The following is a 20,883-nucleotide window of genomic DNA, read 5'->3' as shown; positions in this document are numbered from 1 at the left end:
TTTCATATTGAAGTAACCTCGGCTTTAGAAAATGTGTTGAATGCCCTATGACATGCACACTATGTTCACTGTCAGAAAAAGGAAAACTTAAAGAGAAAGAATGAAGTCAGGAAACAGAGAAAGAGAGAGATCTCATTAAAGGGGAAATAATAGAATGAAGTCAGGAAACAGAAAGAGAGAGATCTCATTAAATGAATAATTATAAACAGATTGGTACAGGGAACTAACAGATTGGTTATGGAGGAAGACAGAAAGAAACTTCTTGTTCAGACGTCAGTGCCTCTCCCCCACCATCATCTGGGCAATTAAATGCTTCCGCACCAGTTAGCACTCTGCGGGCAAGACCTGTCCAAACATGGCTGTCTTCTCCTACACCCCCATGGAAGTCCTGCAGGAAATCAATGTGAAGGGCCAAGTCTGTAGTGAATACAAACAAAGCACCAATGAATATTCAGGAGAGAATATACCTTCAGGTTGGCGGAGAGAGAGAGAGAGAGAGAGAGAGAGAGAGAGAGAGAGAGAGAGGAGAGAGAGAGAGAGAGAGAGAGAGAGAGAGAGAGAGAGAGAGAGAGAGAGAGAGAGAGAGAGAGAGAGAGAGAGAGAGAGAGAGAGAGAGAGAGAGAGAGAGAGACATATACTATGGTACATGTATCCTCTATAATTGCATAACAATCCTTTCAGGTGACTCAGGGGGCATTTTAACTATTTAAGCCCTATTTTACGTGACACGTTGTGAGCTTTATAGATCTGCTATTTCACACCAAATCCTGTGCTGTGATTGGCCACAAATGTACCCCCCGAACCCTGCACCGTGATTGGCCAATCACAGTCTATTCAGGACTGTGATTGGCTAGGGAAACATGACACATGTGCATAGCCCTATATAAGAAACCATAACTTTAAAAAAAACATAAATTTGTTTTTTTTTAAGTTATGGTTTCTTCCATCACTTCTTTCATCACTTCTTCCATCACTTCTTCCATTCTTCCATCACTGTGATGACCACTGTGACCACACCGCCCACTTCACACTGGGTGTGATTTTTTACTTTAGAGAATGTAATTGAAAGAAAAATAATTACATTAAAATTGTGACATGCCCAAAATAAGGTGCTAGTTTGGAAGTGGTTGAATAGTCTTTTCATTCATTCCTATGGGGTGCTATAGAAAATGTTTCTTCACAGGAAGAGAGGAAGCGAGAAGTTGTCAACATGACTAACAGACTATGGACTGTGGGCTAGTGTGACATTCTCAGTAACCTCTGTGATTGATTGATTGATTGATTGATTGATTGATTGATTGATTTTATTCATTCAAGGAACACTTATTTGCAACATGGTCCCAAGATTTTAAAAGACAGCGAAAGAAAGTACATGAAAAACCTGACCTCTGTATCATATCAAAAAACATAATGTGTAGTAGCTACGGAGCAGTGTAAAAAAAACCAACAACTTGTGGCTACATTATTATTATTCAATTGAGGCACAACAACAAGAACTCCTCAGTCCTTGAGTAATATGTTGTACATCTACAACTAATAGTGCAGTGATTTCTGGTATTTATCTGTGATTTAGATGATTAATGATATTATTTATGATCACTTAAGACAATATCAAGGATGATAGATAGATAGATAGATAGATACAGTAGATGTTTATAAGCAGTAGATCACTGCTTATAAACAAGCATTCCACACCTCTATTTCTGCCACGATCACACTGGTAGAAGTAACTGCAAGGTGCCTGATCTTCTCAGCTTAAGCATCAAGCTCCTTGCATTTATATGTATAACGTGAAGTAATCTCCTATTAAATAAAACATCAGCATCATTCCGTCTCTGTCTCTCTCTCTCTCTCTGCCCACTCTCTTAGTCTCGTCAAACCCCAGAGGGGGAGTTCCTGCCACTTGACCAGTGTGAGTTGGATGTGGGTTTCGGGACAGGTGCGGACCAGCTCTTTCTGGTGTCCCCTCTCACCATCTGTCATGAAATCAACCCCAAGAGCCCCTTTTTCGACCTGTCCCAGCGCTCGCTCAAGAACGAAGAGTTTGAGATTGTCGTCATCCTGGAGGGCATCGTGGAGACCACAGGTGAAGAATCATCCTCTCAACTTCCATCATGCCCCCCTAAATCTCTTCCTGTTATGCCTCTTGTGTCTTTCTTATGACTTCTTTCAAGTGCTTTCACACACTGTGTGGATACCGTAGGTGTCCCTTGACACACCTTACAGTACATGTCTGTCCAGACTCAGGGTAATCTAGACTTGTAGAATCTCATTTCTTAGCTCTTCCAATTTAGTGCATTTGAAGAACGCAGTGGCTGGAGAAATGACGAGGGTGAGAACAACACAGGCGAACGGCTTCCTGATTGAATTATGAGGGATGTTTTATTACTATAGAATCGGTTTTATGCATACTATGCATAATAAAAGCCTGCGGCCATATAGACGTGAGTGTCACTTTGATAAATGAGCGGGATGGGTTTCAGGGAGAAGTTCCACTCCATTCTCAAATGACAGCAAAGAGCAGAGGAAATTCACTGACAGAGAGAGAGAGAGAGAGAGATGAGCTGTTACACCGGCCAGAACGGTAAACTGCAGGCAGACACACTGGGAGGTCTCCAGCAAACAACACCGGTCTTCCTCTGTCTTACACTGTAGTTATCTGACGTTCCGTCCATGGGAACACATACATCTGTACTAGAATTCTTTGATTTCACTGCCTTTCCTCTCTCTCTGCCTCCATCTGCGCTTCTCCTTATCCCTGCATACCGAAACTTTGACATTGTCCTATAGGAAGAGCCACTGTGCTGAACAGGCTCAGAGTAACAGAAAGGGATCAGCACAGAAGGCAAGCAGGCAGCACAGTCTGTGCTCTGTTGATAATGTCATTAAATCTGGCTGCAGCCTCTCTGCCTTTCTCCCTCTCCCTCTCTCTCTCTCTCTCTCTCTCTCTCTCTCTCTCTCTCTCCCTCTCTCTCTCTCTCTCTCTCACTCTCTCTCTCTCTCTCTGCTCTGATATGAGGAGCCAGACAGAGGAGAGAGGAAACATTGACAGTATACCACCAGACAGGTAGCCTATTAAGATAAACTATTATCCTTTCACATGGAATCACTCCTATGAAACATATAGCCCCTGCTGACACAATTAAACTTGGTGATAGTCTCCCTGACTCTTTCCAATTATATCAGCGAGTTGTCATACAGTATTTGGCCTAATGGCTGATGCTGTTTATTCAGTCCAGGAACATTCTTCATCTAACAAAAAAGCCCTGAAATCTTTGCCCGTCCGACTGACTTCAAACTTGTTGCGCGTCGCAGATGACCCGAGAGACAGGCGGTACATGCATTCCCAACTTGCATTGTTCCCGACTTGCATCGTTCCTGAGTAGGCTGATGCCTAATAGGCACCAGTCTAGTTCTGTTAAATAGACAGATTCAAGTTTCACTTACACACTGATCTAAGCACAAAAGAATAAAGTGGCAAACCTGCAGGAGTAGAATTGGCTTGCTACCAAATTAGAGGTGTCTCTGCTTGGATTGAAAACAAATTTAAAAGGAAAGAAAGAAAGCTTTAAAAGTTGTAATAATGTTTCAATCCTTTTACATTCGGTGGTGCACACAACACAATTATTTCAATACAGTTACATAATTAACCAAATTGTAATCTTCTGTAAATAACCAGTCTGTAAAATCTCAACTGAAAGTTACAGTATCACCAATGTCTGATGAAAAAAGAAAATTAAATGGTGTTTGATTTTCAAGCTTATATCTGAGAAATCAAATAAAACTGCTGGGACTTCATCTTCCCTCATGCATATGATTCCCTGTCATTTCTCTCGAAGCCTTATCAAAATTAATTTTGTGCTGCAGTGCAAACCAACAATCTCCTATTTCCATCTAGTGCCTCAAGAAGCTTCTGCCTCCACTCATGGAGACTTGCATTCAGCCATAAATGGATTCACGTAGCTGTGAATCTATACTTCAAGGTTGCAACAAAGACCTCAGTAATATATTCATAGGTCTATGGTTCTATTTGTTTACAAACATGAAAGAGGGCATTTTCTTACCCATTGCTTGACCTATAAACTTCATCATACAACAAATAGTGAAAATATATGATGTACAAGATCATAACATGCTTTTAAAAAAAAGAAAGAATGAAATCGTTAAAATGGAATATTATTAACCATTAATGTCAGACAGACATACAAGAAAATGCATGGATAAAACAACAAATATTAATAACCAGAGGGGCATATCAAAAGCACAGGTATGGATTTCCCCTCCCATCCCCCCTGCAATTCGAAGATTTTTCTTAATCTTTACTGTCATTTAGCTTTAAATGAGAGCTTTTCTTTAAGTTAGAATGACCCCAGGTAAACAATGGCTTCCTCATTCCTCATGACATACTGTATATTGCTTCTATGTCTCAAACTCTAAGACGGCTTAACAATTTGACCCACATTTTGAGCTTTTTCATCTACATACATACATTATGTTCTACCTTTTCAATATCTTCTGCATGTGTGTGTTCTTGCATGATTCACATTCTAGCTGAGTAACATATGGTTAGATTCCAATACAGAACAGGTAAGCATTATGGGAATGCACCATTTAGCCGTGCCAGTGAAGGCTGGTGCCAGACATTTTACATAAAACCCTTCTCTACTTTTCTGTCTGCCAAGTTTAGTCGTTCAGGGGCTCTTCTTTTTGTATAAAACATACTTAACATTAACAGGCGCCAGAGCGCTCATACCCTAGGTGGGGTTGGCGAAAGGGCCTACTCTGTGTGGAGTTTACATGTTCTCCCTGTGTCCCCTAGGGTAGGTAATACCCTCACAAAAACATGTAGTAATCCTGGTCGCTATACCGCCTCCCCCATGACAGCCGGAGAGCCTGATGGAGGGGAAGGGAACTGGTTGGAATAACGTGTTCCTTCCACGCGCTACGTCCTACCGGGGAATCTCCCCCCTGTCAGGTGATAAGAAGGTCAGTTGGCTCTTATGCATTGAAGGAGGCATGAGCTCGGCTCTGGGCTCCCTAGGCTGGAGTGTAGCGCCCAGGATCAATAATTGGCACTGGGTGAAAAAGGGTTACAAAATTGTGGGATAAAAATATATATTAAAAAAAACGTTAACAGGCGCCCGGGTAGAATGCTCACATGACACCAGAATAATGCCACAAAACTGGCATCGATATATTCCCATATATGTTTGTGGGAACAGAAAGACAAATGATGGCAGATGCAGTATAAATATTGCATTAGTTTATTATGACAAATAAATAAAAAATCATACCCAGTGTGAAGTGGGCGGTGTGGTCACAGTGGTCATCACAGTGATGGAAGTTCACTTAAAGAAAAGTAATATTGTGGACCAACCATTGTACACCCCTAACTTAAAAAAACCCATAAATGTGTTTTTTTTTAATGTGTTTTTTAATGTGTCAAAAAAAAACATAAATGTGTTTTTTTTAAGTGCATAGTCCTATTTATAGGGCTATGCACATGTGTCATGTTTCACTAGCCAATCACAGTCCTGAATAGACTGTGATTGGCCAATCACGGTGCAGGGTTAGGGGGGTACACTGGTGGCCAATCACAGCGCAGGGTTGGGGGGTGCAAAAAGTCCAAACCTCACATATAGGGGCGGTTTCACCGCCCAAAAACCAAGTGTGCACCCTTGGTTGTGCTAATGAAGGAAAGAGGGATAATAGCGATGTTTATTAACTAGCCTTGTTACTTACAAGTAGTGAGAATGGAAGAGAGCAGTGTGTGTGTGTGTGTGTGTGTGTGTGTGTGTGTGTGTGTGTGTGTGTGTGTGTGTGTGTGTGTGTGTGTGTGTGTGTGTGTGTGTGTGTGTGTGTATATGTTTACGTATATGTATGTATATACTGTACATATATACTGTGTATATATATTGTATATACACACACAGTACGTACACATACTGTATACTGTATGTACTGTATAAACTGTAGTGTATACACATTGTTGTGATAGAGAAGCTGTGGTCACAGCCCAGTGGTCACAGCCCAGCCTCGGGTCTAATTAAGATTAAAGTGACCTTTGCTCAGATGTAGGGCAGATGAACGTTTTCCTTGGTTGAAGATGAGATGGGGCTAGATTAATGCCAGGCTATAGGACATGTAACAGTGTGAGGAATGAGGATTACCCCTCGGGGGGCTCAGAGTCATACTCCACAGTTAACTCAGCTTGTCCTAGGTACCACTTAAACCCTCTAGAATTAGTAAACTGGACCTGAGTTGGCTCTGTACTTGGACCACTTTTTTCCGTCTACACCAAATCTCATCCTATATTTAAATTGGCTACAGGGAGGGCCGGCGGACCATGTTGTCACCCTCATGTCACTATGACTCAGCCATAACCATATAAGGAGTTCCAAATGCAGCTACGCCCAAATATGGAGTGTGTTGTCTAACCTCAATATGTCGTCATGGCATCAGTCAGCTCCATATATGGGCAAAAAAGGGGGCATGCACATACGGGCATATATTGATGACATCATCGATCTCCATATATGGGCATAAAAGCACAAGGACTGACAGATACAGAGATCTCCATATATGCGCATATTGGTTAGATCGGCGGTACGGCGTAGGCGGTTCACGCAGGACCGAACTCTAGATGTGAGGGGCCCGAACCTCTAGTCTAGCCAATAAACAAGCTCATAATGCGAAAAACAAAACAGTTTGTGCTGTTAGCAGAGGTACAGTACAGGCATATAGGAAACATCAGTACTGTGGAATCATAAGTCCCTATCAATTGGGTAGAGCCAGACGCAGACGGAAATGTCAAGGGAACTGTTGAGAGCGAGGCTCAAGCCATCAATGTGACCCCTATACCCCGAGCTCCTGTAAAGCCCCCGCCCAAGGCATCTGCCGTGTCGGCCGGCAAGAAGAGAGAGAAGCTGAAACACAACCGTGCTGCGTGGGCGCCAGCCACTGGGTGGCCCGCAGACAGCGAGCAATGGAGCAATTGGAATCCACCATACAACGCTGTCCCTACAACAGGGGGGGGGTCCACCGATGTACCCCCACCCATATGCACGAGGGGACCTCACCAAGGACCCTACCCCATCCTCGCCGCCATCCTAACACAGGATTCTATGGGGCGCCCCCTGCCCAATACCAACCCGATACAAGAGGCCAGCAAGGTCCCTATTACTAGGGATTATTGCCACATGTAAAACAATGCTTAGCTAGTTGTTAGCCCTTCAGAGAAATGCTAGCACTATATGACTCAGCTATAAATGTGTTTTCTGCTAGAAATGTTTCTCATGCACTGTCTAGGTAAAACTGATAAAATACTAGACGCTCAAGGTCACGCACCGGCTGCAGCTGTTATGCGTCACTATGGGAACATGTGTACGTGCTTCAAGGGTTGGGAGTTGAGCAGGAGGGAGGGGCGGAGGATGCTATGTACTGACAGTATACTGCCACAAGGGTTTAATGTATTTAACCCCCGAGCGCCTAGGTGGGGCGACACACTCTTCCTGGACTTTTGCATCTACGACATCTGTTGTCATATACAGCTAACAGCCACCTCGTGGCCTCTCATCTTTTCAATACTTTACTACTCTATATTTGTAACTCATTTCTTAATAAATACTTTTTATTGAACTTCACTTTGTGCGACGACTGCCTCCCCTGCTTCATTAGCCGAGAAAGATATCCTGGGTTTTTGTCCTTTTCCTGTATTTCTGTGGTAAGCTTGGTAACACAAATTATTACATTAATAATAGGAGCCAGCCTGTGTTTGAGAGTTTCTCTCTAAACGGATACAGGTTGGGACAGGCCCTGCCCACGGCTTTAGGTTTCATTCTAACGATATTTCCCCAGTGGAGATATTTATCTGATTCTTATTACTGAGTAAGGTGATTGGTGTTAAGTTTCTCAACGAGTGGCTCTCACTTATATCCTCATAAAAGCAGGATAAAGAGCGCTGCTCACGAGAGCAAACTTGGCACTGACTGCTTGGTGATAGGACCAGAGCCAAGAGTGAAATTAGGTCTGTTACAGTTAAAGCCACACACGCAGATACAGCAGCAGCTGTGTCCCGTAGCTGTTGGTAAAATACGCCAAAGCAATAGTATTGGTCTCCAATCACTGAGTGTTTTATTAAATCTAATTCTAGATTTGTGCCTGAGTTCTGAGCAATGCAGTCTAGACATTGTCGGAAGCCACTTGTAATCTACCGAGAATAGATCCTCTAGGTTGAACTCAAGAGACAGAGTTTATCCATTCTAGATAAAGCGATAAATAGGAGTAAGGTTAAAATTCCGGTAACCGGAGAGACTATAGCACATCTCGAAGGGGTTCCGGTGGGGAGTCTGGGTGATTACTGACCCAGGGTCTGATTCCCTCAACATGGCGTCCCTGGGTGGACACGAGTCCATCATTATCTAGGAGTTACAAGCCGTATATCAGAACTCAGGAAGTATAGCTATTATTACTCTAATTTGTGAGCATAGAGCTAACTTGTACCGGAGGCTGTATCCGCTAGCGTATCTCTCCTAACAGGGTGAAACAGAGGCTGGTATGCGCAACCAGCAGCCACAGGTGGTAAAAACATCTCTGTGAAGGACCAGCATAACTGCTCGAAAGCCACGAGATAAGAGTTAGAGATAATATTACTTATGCGAAAGATTAGCAAAATCCAACCTAGCTAAAAGGATATGGCAACCTCAAGTCCCACTCCCACAGAGGGAGCGAGTAATGAGGATTTTTCCTCCTCATCAGACGAGGAAGAAGGGGACGATCATAGCGATCCTCTCCAAGCCTTTCCTGCCCTGTCACATATTACTGATGCATTTAGGCATTTCCATTTGTGCATTGTAAAATGCCCAAATGCTACCATTGTAGGCCCCCCACCGGGCTGCAATGAAGCCTTCCCTAGTGAAGGGCAAGTACAACTCACTAATGAGGTTATCGGTCGGGGTCGACGCCATGCACTAGCAATGCATCGGCGCTTGGATCAAAGGAAAACCTCAAAGGTGACAGAACCCCGGGCTACAGGTTCCCCAAACGAACCGCCACCCCGGGGGGAAAGAAAGGCCAGAGAGAAAAACACCTCTCAGCCAAAAAACGGGAACAAGGGGGGGAAGCCTCGGAGCCCCACCCCGAAAGCCCAGAGCCCGAAGTCCCAGGGAGAACCCCGGACCACAGGCCGAAAATCATTGGTACCCTACCTCAAGCCAGAGGTATGGGACAAACTCTCAAAGGAGGAGCAAGAAGCGCACCGCGCCAAACGCGTTGCCCTGAAGGCTCCTGTGAGCCTATATATGCTTGCCTATATATTTAAAAAGCGAGAGTAAATACCATTATCTCGATAGATTCAGAATACAGGCCTCTATCAGCGGCACTGGAAATTAATGCTACTGAGAAAGACTGAAAGCTCCTCTGTAATATTGACGGGGAAGAACACCTCGTAGACACAGGCGCTGAAGTCACATTGCATGCTAATATACCAGCTATATGCCTGTATGATATATGTGTGTATATATGTATATACATAGTGTGTATGTATATGTGTATATGTGTGTATATATATATGTGGATATGTGTATATGTGCATGTCACTCTTTAATGCCCACTGCTGGAAAGCATGGGATTGAAGGGATAATAGTGGCTAAGCCTGGTTTGGCGCTTTTATCGGCCCCAAAAGACCTCTTGGCCTTAGCAAAACCGGATGATGAAACCATTATTTAGGTTTAATAAAGGTGCTTCCTATGTTTGCACCTACTGGCTTGCAAGTAGCTATCCAATTATGCAGCGTACTGAAGGAGGGACCAGCAATGGAATCCCTCCAGATGAACAATGCAACCTACTTCAAAGCCGAACCAGTAACCAAGGTATTGGGAGATAGGGGAATCCAGGCTCTCTGGTCAGTACCCTATCTAGCTAGTACCAATGGTGTGGCCAAACGCACAGTGCGGGAGGTCAAGGATTTCGTAACGCGTGAGGGGGTGGAGAGTACATAGGACGAACCCCTACCTCTCCTCAGGTTACACGACACTGTAAACCTAGGAAGAGAGTTGAAGAGGTACGTGCCAGGCACTGACCCCTCTCCTCCTCTCTTTTCCGTAGGTGAAGAGGTGTGGGTGTGCCGCAAACCTGAGGGACGAAATCCTAAGCTGAAGAGTGAAGGACGTGACACTGTGTTAGAGGTGTTGAGTCCACACAGGTTGGTATTACAGGAATTTGGTGTAGTTAATACTAAGCAGATTCGCAAAACTCAGTGATTTAGTACTATGGCGTCGAAGCATTCTAAAGCAGAGAATAAGGTTGAGACCCAGAGGTCCCTACCTTTTGCTTTGGAGTGTGCCAACAAGCGGGCACTCTTTGTTATGTCTCCTGGCACCAACGGTAAGGATATCTGGCTAGGGAGAGGCATGGGGACGGCTAAGGAGGCGAAGGGTGGGTTCTTGCCAATAATAGGTTTTGACAAGAAGCCCATAGAGTGGCTGTGGAGACACTCCCCCTGCCTGTGCGCAGTGTGCGACGTGATAGTTGCAGCACAGCGTTGGGCGGGGCAGGGTAAATGCAAGCCAGCTGCAGTTCCGCAAGGGTGGGTGACACAGCTGAGTATGAGGGAGGATGCGACTATTGACCTAGGCCCTAGAGAAGGCCCTAGGGGCTGTCGTATCCTACTCTGTGGCACGTGTTACGTTAACTGGTGTGGCAGAATAGTACTGGCGAGTTATCCGCCCATGAGTAAATCATGGGCCAACAAGTGCCAGTGCGCTTGGACGGGAGATGAGTTGTTCCCATGCCCCCTGCATAAGGGCGCAAAGGTCAACTCTGGCGTTTGTATTACAACGGGAAAAGGTTACCTGCAGAGTGGGATGACCCCGGTTCGAAAGGCCCTGGCCAATAAGGCTGGGATCCAGTTCAAAGGGAGTACGGAGGATTTACACCTCCTGACCCTGTCTGACCTGGAGAAGTCTATCAACTGGTGTTATCCCATTCCTGTGCCTTCCCGTTCCTCTCGCACCCATTGGAAAAAGGGCCGAGAGACCATATGCATCGCCGACACTCCATCACGGCGGATGGTCCTGGGGGCCGACCCGAAGGGCAAATCTGCTGAAAAGATGGTGGGCAAAGCAGTGGTACTGAGCATACAGGCATTAATAAAATGCATGCTGGGGGCTCGTACTGCATTAAGCGTACCGTGTGAGCGTGTGCCGTACCAAGACGATAGTTATAGTCTATCTCACTGGGACTGGTACACTGAACACACTATCTATATGAGGAAGAACCTGACCAGAGAGAGTCTGGTATGGGAAATCCTCGCAAACGATGGCCCGGCCCCCTTCGGTTCTGAGGCTGCCGGGCTGTCATTAGGCTCCTGTATAACCCATGGTAAACACCCTGAAAAGGAAGGATACCAGTGGGTCAGGGCAACCGTGTCAGTAGACGTGGACCCTGAAGGTAATGTGATCTCATTTGGGTTCGGAGTTATTCCCGTGCCCGATAGGACCCTTACACCTAAACTGCCACGGGTTTCGTTTGCGGTCCCCTTAGGGGAAAGACAGGTGCAGCCTGATGGATGGGTGGAGGGGACTGAGAGAGGAGGACTATGGCGCAGGGCCATAAGGACTTTCGTGAGTGATAGAAAGGATGCGGGAACCTCTTAAGGTAGTCTTGACTGTGACCCTTCTCCCCGCAGGTCTCCAGCGGTGACAAGGGGAGGGGGAGTGCCAGGATGACTGACCGCGCTGATGAGGGGAATGACGGAGGAGATGATACAATCTTTAGAGAAACTTTCCTGGGCCCCAGGACAGGTATTACTCCTCCAGAAATTCCCCAAAAAATCAGTATCACCCGAATGACAGCCAAACTATTAGTAAAAGTCACTTTCACGGCTATGGCTCTGGTGGTGACTTTAGGACTCATAAGGGCCCTGTCGCACCCCCAGACACGGGTGCAATGGGAATATGAGTTTCCCCCTACCCTGAATAACAGGGAAGGGGGGGTACTGGGTGTCCTTACAATAGTAAGTCCACTGCCATGCATGAGACAGAATAACCCCCAGACACACTGGGAGTTGTGGAAGTCATTCCAAAACGCTGAGAATGGAGGCCCTCCTTTGGACTTAACAAAGCTAGGGCCACCACCCCAGTGTTCTCTTATGGAGAATGACATCGACTGTCACGTCATGAATCCCGAGCACTGTAACTCGCACCTTACATGGCCCGAGCTAACGGAGCAAAGGGAGGAGGAAGTAAAAGGATTGTTAGACTACGAAATAGACTCAATCAGTGTAAACAGGCTACGTGGAGAGGTGGTCCAGAAGCTGAGAACAGTAGAAGGGCCCCGAACCACATATGCTTGTGTGACTGTGACAACACGCTTCCGCTATGAGGGGGACCCAAAGTGGGAACCTTGGGAGGAAGTGTCCAATTGTTCTCTGACCCAAGTCAATCAGACTAAGGCAGTGAAATTGGAAAACGGTCGCAAATTTGTGTCAGTATTGAACCCTGTAACAGTGGAGGTGCATGTTGTAACTACTGTGACGAGATGGCCCATTAGTGAGAAAAGAGAGCTAGATGCTTTCTTAAAGGAAATGGCAAACCTTATGGAGGTTCTAAATATGCTAGATATTCTAGAAAATCCTCAGAGGGATACGCCAATAGCTATTCCTTTGATGGCTGCACCTCTGGTAAAACATGGTTCAAAACAATTGGCCCGGGAAAAGCTAGCCTCAGGGTTCTCTTTATCTCCGGTCAAGAAGTGGTATCCTTGGGTCCTTGCTAAAAAGAAGCCAGGACCCGGAGGATACCGAGCCTACCCACCTGGCTTGCCATGGATTCTTAGAGAAACCTTGGCCGGAGGCCACACTCTGTACACATTCGAAGCTCCCGTTCTCGACCCAGAGCAAGTAAGCAAACTCACCGGCTCCTTTGGGACCCGAGTGATGGATGCTCTCTTGCACTGCGTGGAGGGAGGCCTGAATGAAACAGATAGGCCATGGAGAGACCTGGATAAAACCACGTTTCTCAAAAAGGCGATCCGCGAGGAAGGAACCTTGGTCCCTATGTGCCGTGAGGCCCGGACTATGGGGATCCAACTTGGCGGAAATGGCACAATAGGAGAACCGGCCTCCTGTCGATTCAATTTTAGAGATCGATTAAGGAGGTATAGAATGACGTTGAATAGGGACGGAAATGCACTAAACGATTGGGGCTATTATGCGGGTCTGGGGCTAACCCATGACGAGACACTGCTAATACAGCACTGTTGGCATAAAAACCGCAAGTCAGAGGACGACAAGCTAGTCATGTTCCTACATCAACAATTCGCAGCAATGGTCACGGGTCTCCAGTTATCTACCGAAAGAGTAATCTCCAAGGAGAAGCCCTCCCTCCCCGGGATGTTGCGGGTGTCTCTAGGCAAGATGGCTAGAGACATAGTGCCCCCAACTACGGTGAGGGGGAATACTCTGGAGGAACTACTGGAAAATCACGGCCCTAACCGCGAAAGCAAAAAGGTTCTCCCACCTAAATTACATAAGTCATTAAACCCAATCCATGATTCCCCAGGGGAACTGGATATCCCCCCACCCTTGCTTTTAACCAGGAAGACGAAAGATGGTTACAAAGTAAGGTGGGGCCTGGAGCCCTCTTTTGGGGCGACAGGTGCGGAGTTGGGTGACTACCCGGACACCACCTATGGGTATCCGGGGAAGCAATATTGCACTAAGGAAAACTGGATGTGGTGCTACCAGGTAGATTCGTTTCCCCAAACCCATGTGGACGAAGCCACATCCGCGATGGTGGATCTGGTATCCACTAGGAGAATAACCCACGTCAATAACCAGACCTGGGTGACCTGGGGAACACAGCCACTAGGCATAACACAGACTTTTGGCCAAAGTATGGACAAAATTCTGGATTGGTACTACGTTGCGCGTAACCCACCCCCTCAGCTGGGGGCGTGGGCTAATATGCACTGGTATGACGCTCCTATAGCTGCGACGCCTTTAGATGGAAAGAGGTGGAGGGCTGTACATGGAGATCTAGGCACAGAGTACCTAGATCCCAACTACCCTCGTAATATAGGAGCCCCATTAGTGGTGCTTAACTGTCACCGCACTTCACCTGCCGGCCCTTTGGGTAAGCGCTTGGCAACGGTTAATTGGCAAGGAAGGACCCTAAAATGTGGAAACTCAATGAATATCAATGAGGAGGTCTACGTGAAGGGGTACCCCTACTTTTTCCCGCCTTCAGCGTACCTTCTGAATAGATGGAGCTATGCTAATTCCCGATTTTGCAATGACCGAGATCGGACTAGGCGAGAAAAACAATTATATGATTGCAATAGTTACAATAAGTATGCTGCAATCACTGGACAGTGTGCCAGAGCCACCTTCGATTACCAATCTCCCTGGCAGGGCCCTTCCTCCTACCTCCAGGAGGGGGGTTCGGTCACGGCTCCTGGCGAAGGATGGACCACTAAGCAATTCTCTCTTGAGGGGGTCTGGCCTATAACTCATGGCTGGAACCTCAGCGAGGGGAATTGTTCACAGGATAGATCTCCAAGGGACCGGTGGAATTATAGTGATTTCACAGCTACCATGATAATCTTAGCAGCAGCTACCGGTAGCGCTGCCAAGGATTTGGGGAATTCTATCATAGAAGGAGCCTCTGAGATATACACTCAAGTTACATCTCTCATTCAGACAGCCTGGGTTACCATAGCAACGATCCTCAAGTGGGGGGTTCCAGTAATGTTGGCTGTGGGATTTGTTATCTTTGTCTCAATTCTGCATAAAATTGGCCTCCTTCCATTAGTGGGCGAGACCTTGAAGGCAGTGGGCCAATCTGTAGTAGGAAGAATCAAGCCTCCCCTCGAAGGGGAGGATGAATTCTTACTGTAAGTTACGTCACAACTCCCTGAAGAGAGAAGTCACCCTTGATAAGCAAGGATGGGTAGGGCTCTTACACACTCCGAGGTTGACTCTCCGAGGTAAAAGTGCCAATATGTCTCTCTTTCAGGCAAACGACGTAGAAGTGACAGGAGAAATAGCAGGGTTTTCTGCTCATATGGCAGACGCCGAGGAAACTGTTTTCCTGTATGAAGACCAGACCTTAGCACCCCCGATGAGTATAGTTGAGGCTGCCGGGGTCTGGTCAAATTTAGGGGGGACTCATCGAGAGACCCCCAGACCCGTTGGGGGTCCTATACGCTCCTCTACCAGAATGGGCAGGAGAAGCTCGAGGCAGATTACTTCTACCCGAGAGTCAGTAACTGAAACCAGAGGTTTGGCCAGTCGCATGGCCCGGCTGAATCTGATTGACCTTGCTGGGAAACGGATGTCTGACTTAAAACTGCGTGATCCAAGAAATTGGGTCAATATCATGGGAATCCAAGCTGGAAGGAGGCCTATTAGAGAGCCCTACCACCCTATGGGATGGCATGATAAAACGCGTTTTGAGGAAGTTTCCGAACTAATATCACGCGTCACCAATCTTCTCCTTGGGGATGGATGGGGTTCTACGTTCCCGACCAGAGTCTCAATCTACCAGGTCGTCCGACCTGACCAGAGCATGACCGGTTGGCAGAACATGCTGTGGGCCTGCATCGACGAGGTCCAGAGTCACAACTGGATCTGTAACACAACTAGGTCACAACTGGAACTGTTCCGCGAGGGTGCCGTGCTAGGCCCATGTGCTGAACCTGACAAGACGCGCCAATTCACTGGGATCCGAGTTACAAGGAACTACCGCAGTGAGAGGGGAGCTGGAGATCCAGAGGTCAGAGGGGGTGTTGAGAGCGAGGCTCAAGCCATCAATGTGACCCCTATACCCCGAGCTCCTGTAAAGCCCCCGCCCAAGGCATCTGCCGTGTCGGCCGGCAAGAAGAGAGAGAAGCTGAAACACAACCGTGCTGCGTGGGCGCCAGCCACTGGGTGGCCCGCAGACAGCGAGCAATGGAGCAATTGGAATCCACCATACAACGCTGTCCCTACAACAGGGGGGGGGTCCACCGATGTACCCCCACCCATATGCACGAGGGGACCTCACCAAGGACCCTACCCCATCCTCGCCGCCATCCTAACACAGGATTCTATGGGGCGCCCCCTGCCCAATACCAACCCGATACAAGAGGCCAGCAAGGTCCCTATTACTAGGGATTATTGCCACATGTAAAACAATGCTTAGCTAGTTGTTAGCCCTTCAGAGAAATGCTAGCACTATATGACTCAGCTATAAATGTGTTTTCTGCTAGAAATGTTTCTCATGCACTGTCTAGGTAAAACTGATAAAATACTAGACGCTCAAGGTCACGCACCGGCTGCAGCTGTTATGCGTCACTATGGGAACATGTGTACGTGCTTCAAGGGTTGGGAGTTGAGCAGGAGGGAGGGGCGGAGGATGCTATGTACTGACAGTATACTGCCACAAGGGTTTAATGTATTTAACCCCCGAGCGCCTAGGTGGGGCGACACACTCTTCCTGGACTTTTGCATCTACGACATCTGTTGTCATATACAGCTAACAGCCACCTCGTGGCCTCTCATCTTTTCAATACTTTACTACTCTATATTTGTAACTCATTTCTTAATAAATACTTTTTATTGAACTTCACTTTGTGCGACGACTGCCTCCCCTGCTTCATTAGCCGAGAAAGATATCCTGGGTTTTTGTCCTTTTCCTGTATTTCTGTGGTAAGCTTGGTAACACAAATTATTACATTAATAATAGGAGCCAGCCTGTGTTTGAGAGTTTCTCTCTAAACGGATACAGGTTGGGACAGGCCCTGCCCACGGCTTTAGGTTTCATTCTAACGATATTTCCCCAGTGGAGATATTTATCTGATTCTTATTACTGAGTAAGGTGATTGGTGTTAAGTTTCTCAACGAGTGGCTCTCACTTATATCCTCATAAAAGCAGGATAAAGAGCGCTGCTCACGAGAGCAAACTTGGCACTGACTGCTTGGTGATAGGACCAGAGCCAAGAGTGAAATTAGGTCTGTTACAGTTAAAGCCACACACGCAGATACAGCAGCAGCTGTGTCCCGTAGCTGTTGGTAAAATACGCCAAAGCAATAGTATTGGTCTCCAATCACTGAGTGTTTTATTAAATCTAATTCTAGATTTGTGCCTGAGTTCTGAGCAATGCAGTCTAGACATTGTCGGAAGCCACTTGTAATCTACCGAGAATAGATCCTCTAGGTTGAACTCAAGAGACAGAGTTTATCCATTCTAGATAAAGCGATAAATAGGAGTAAGGTTAAAATTCCGGTAACCGGAGAGACTATAGCACATCTCGAAGGGGTTCCGGTGGGGAGTCTGGGTGATTACTGACCCAGGGTCTGATTCCCTCAACAGGAACTATTTTAAGAATTATGAGAGCTGAGGTCAAACAGAAATGGTAGAAGTCAAACAGAAATGGCAGAAGCAAATTGAAGAAGGCACTTCTGTCATTTGAATGCAAGCTTTCTTTGGTATCATTATACATACTGTAGGACCAGTCTCTAGTAGTATCAATAGGCAACCGCTACTTCTGTTTCTTAAAGGATGGCACCGTTGGCTTGAGCAAAAATGTGCACACACACTCCCTGGATGCCAGAGCAGAACTTCTGCCCCAATTTTTTCACTTGGGCCTGTCATAGCGCCACCAGGAGGCCGATTTGTAAAAAACACATATTTTGACAGTACTCCTACAGATTTTGTCCAAACATCATGCAAATCGGTACACAGTATCTCTATAGTCATTAAACCAAACGGTTTAATGACGGTCAGATTTTTCATATTCCATCCTGATTGGCTAAGCTTGGCTTCCAAAGTTTGCAGGAGTGCTTACTTAGTTTTGAACAAAATGCCTCAAATCATGAACACAGCGTGCGATTTCCGTGAAATTTTGTATGCACATTCCCGCAAGGGAATGTGAATTTTTACCTGTGTTTTTACCTATAACCTATAACTGTTTTTACCTATAACTGCACCGATCTGTGTAAAACTTTTTTGCGCACGCCCTAGAGGCCAAGGAAAAACCTTTGATTTTTTTAACCTTTATTTAGTAAGACATGAGAACAACAGTACATGGAAGTACAAATTCACAATACAAGGTCTACTAAACTGGAAGACTCATTAAGCACTGAGCTTGTTTAAGATGAGATCCCCATGCACACAAATCATGATGACATATAAGAGACAGACAGATATACACACTACTATACAGAACGTCATACAATCAGCTTACAGGTTACTGATATGAAGAGTGAAAAATATGTACAAGAGAAGAAAAAGAAATGGGGGCATGCACATATATGGAGGCCAATGTTTGCATTTTTTAAATATATTACTCTTTTGTGTCCAAATATCACGCAAATCGGTACACATTATCTCTATAGTCAAGTGATCAAGAAGGATCCATCTGATTTTTCATATTCCATCCTGATTGGCGAATTCCGAACATCGCTGGCCCACACTAACCTACCTGACCTAGCGGAGACCTGTGCTCCGAGGAGCACTTTTTGTAGTTCAGTTCTAGCATTTCAGTTAATTGTTATTGATGGTTTTCATAGTCTTAAGGGGGCAAGGCAAGCATCAGTCTGGCATGCTCATATGGTCTCTGATTAATATTGTATGATATCAAGACAACAGTAAAAACAGAGTAAACAAGGATAATGTCACAGCCCCCAAAGGTAGTGGCTAAAAATCAGGAAGATGGTTTTTTGTCACAGATTTGACCACAGTGACATTACAGGGGTAAACATTTCAGCTTTGCGGTATTTCAGTTTTATGGCTGTTAATGGAACATTAAACAAATATAATATAGATGAAGTAGAGGAGTAGTACTAGGTGCTCTTTGGTAAAAGAATGATGTGTACGCAATAAATATAGGTTGGCAGGTAAATGGTATGGTTTAAAAGCATGGCTAAATCCATTAAAAAGCTAACATGGGAACTGGTCTTCATCAGGGAATATACTGAAATATATGGAGATAATGCTGTAAATTGAGCTCAACTTATGAATAGATTACTGTTTTTCGGCTCAGGGGCAATTTAAACTATTAAAACAGTGTGCATTCAAAACCATTTTACAGATAAGTAAAAAGGCTGGAATTATCGTTCCTGCTACTGATGTATTGAAGCATGAACTGTACAAAGAGAGAGTGCTAATTAGGCTGATCAGACATAAACAACTGCCAATTATCGCAACTCACACAGGAAACACAGATAAGTTGTATGACTCACCTTTAACCTTTTTGGTGGAGAAGGTCTTTCATAAATGACTCACCATGGAAACAATACCCCATCTGTCGATCCAGGAGTGGCTAGCTAAACACAGAAATGCCCAAAAGAGACAGGTTCAGGTTTCTGCATTAACACATAAAAAGATCATCAGCCACTTATTATGCACTTAATTTCATACCATTAAGTTAATTCAAACAATGTGCATGGAGCTGGATACAATAAAAAATAAAGAATTATCGTTATCTTTTTTTCTTTCATCCCTACCCTCTCCTTCTGCCTGGCGTAGTTGCAACAAACCTATTAATGGAAATTGATTTATGAGTAAGACCAATGTAGCTGGGTTTTATGAGCCATTTGTGGAATGGTGAACCTAGCTCCTACCTTTGAGATTTACTATTGGGAAAGTATTTAAATCTCCAGTGTATGACAAGGCAATGAATAGAAGTCACGTTTTTCAGGGTAGGTACTTCTTCGGTGAAAAAATAATATATACTTCTAGGCTATTTTGTGCCTTTTTGTCACATTGTGATTATATGGTCGACACACTAAGTATTCAGTCTGCTACCAGCATGCCTTGAGGAAAAATAAAGTTAATCCATCATGATCACCCTCTCTCCATCTCAGGTATGACATGCCAGGCACGGACGTCATATACCGAGGATGAAGTGTTGTGGGGCCATCGTTTCTTGCCTGTCATGTCCCTGGAGGAAGGCTTCTTCAGGGTGGACTACTCACAGTTCCACAGCACATTCGAGGTAACCACTCCAGCCTACAGTGTCAAGGAATATGAGGAGAAGAGCTCTATGCCCTCCCCAATGTTAACTCCCATCCCAGCACTCGGAGAAAGCTGCGGAGGCCGACGAAATCGTGTGTTCTCCGTAGATTGCATCCACACTGCAGAGGAGGGTGGGCGCCAGGGGCGGGCTGGGGGCCGACTGCCAAGCAAGCTCGAGAGGATGAGCTCGTCTGGCAAGGAAGATCTGCAGCGGAAGGTCCTGCTGCTTAGCTCCCAGCACTCGGAGAAGGCCTGCAGCACCGGAGATCTGCCGCTCAAGATCCAGCGCCTCAGCTCCTCTCCCGGCCCCGAGGCTGAGACCCGACTCCAGCTCAAGTCTCTTAAGGTGGGCTTTGAACCGATGACTCAGTCTACGGGAGACCTGTACCAGCAACACAGCCCGCCACCAACGCCGACCACGGCACCACTCCCCATGCACAGCCCAAGGCTGTCAGCCGGAGGGAGGCCGGAGGACAACCTGCCAGCCAAGTTACGGAAGATGAACGCTGAGCGCTGAAACTGCCTGTGCCTCTCCCAGAGGGACGCTGATCACCAGCTGATCAGGCAACCCATACTGCCCCTGACCACAGACAAACATAACGCGACATGAATGGAAATGGAAACTTAGCGGCAGCGCTGCACTTTATTCCAACAAGACAAGGACAGGCACAGACTGATGGTTTATCGACTAATTATTGATTTTTCTTCTTCTTTTGTTTGAGAGAGACAACCTTTACTGGAATTACTGTGATTTTTGTGTTCAATAACAAATTAATTCATGCAGGCTTTGACAGACACGCTACATATTATATGCACACGCACACACACACACACACACACACACACACACACACACACACACACACACACACACACACACACACAC

At 45.9% G+C, this 20,883-nt stretch overlaps 1 protein-coding gene across 1 annotated transcript in view; it reads left to right on the top strand.

Moving 5' to 3' along the window:
* kcnj19a (potassium inwardly rectifying channel subfamily J member 19a) overlaps window positions 1-20,777 on the top strand; it is a 30,645-nt gene extending 9,868 nt beyond the window's left edge. Inside the window, exons 2-3 of the mRNA XM_080446745.1 lie at window positions 1,870-2,086; window positions 19,847-20,777. Coding sequence (XP_080302871.1) covers window positions 1,870-2,086; window positions 19,847-20,514 — 885 coding nt within the window. The 3' untranslated portion in view covers window positions 20,515-20,777. The remainder of the gene's footprint in view (window positions 1-1,869; window positions 2,087-19,846) is intronic.
* The last annotated feature ends 106 nt before the right edge of the window (window positions 20,778-20,883 follow it).

This window comes from Gymnoscopelus braueri, assembly GCF_963280865.1.
Source record: "Gymnoscopelus braueri genome assembly, chromosome: 13".
Classification (NCBI taxonomy): Eukaryota; Metazoa; Chordata; class Actinopteri; order Myctophiformes; family Myctophidae; genus Gymnoscopelus; species Gymnoscopelus braueri.
This window is presented reverse-complemented; position numbering and strand designations above follow the sequence as displayed.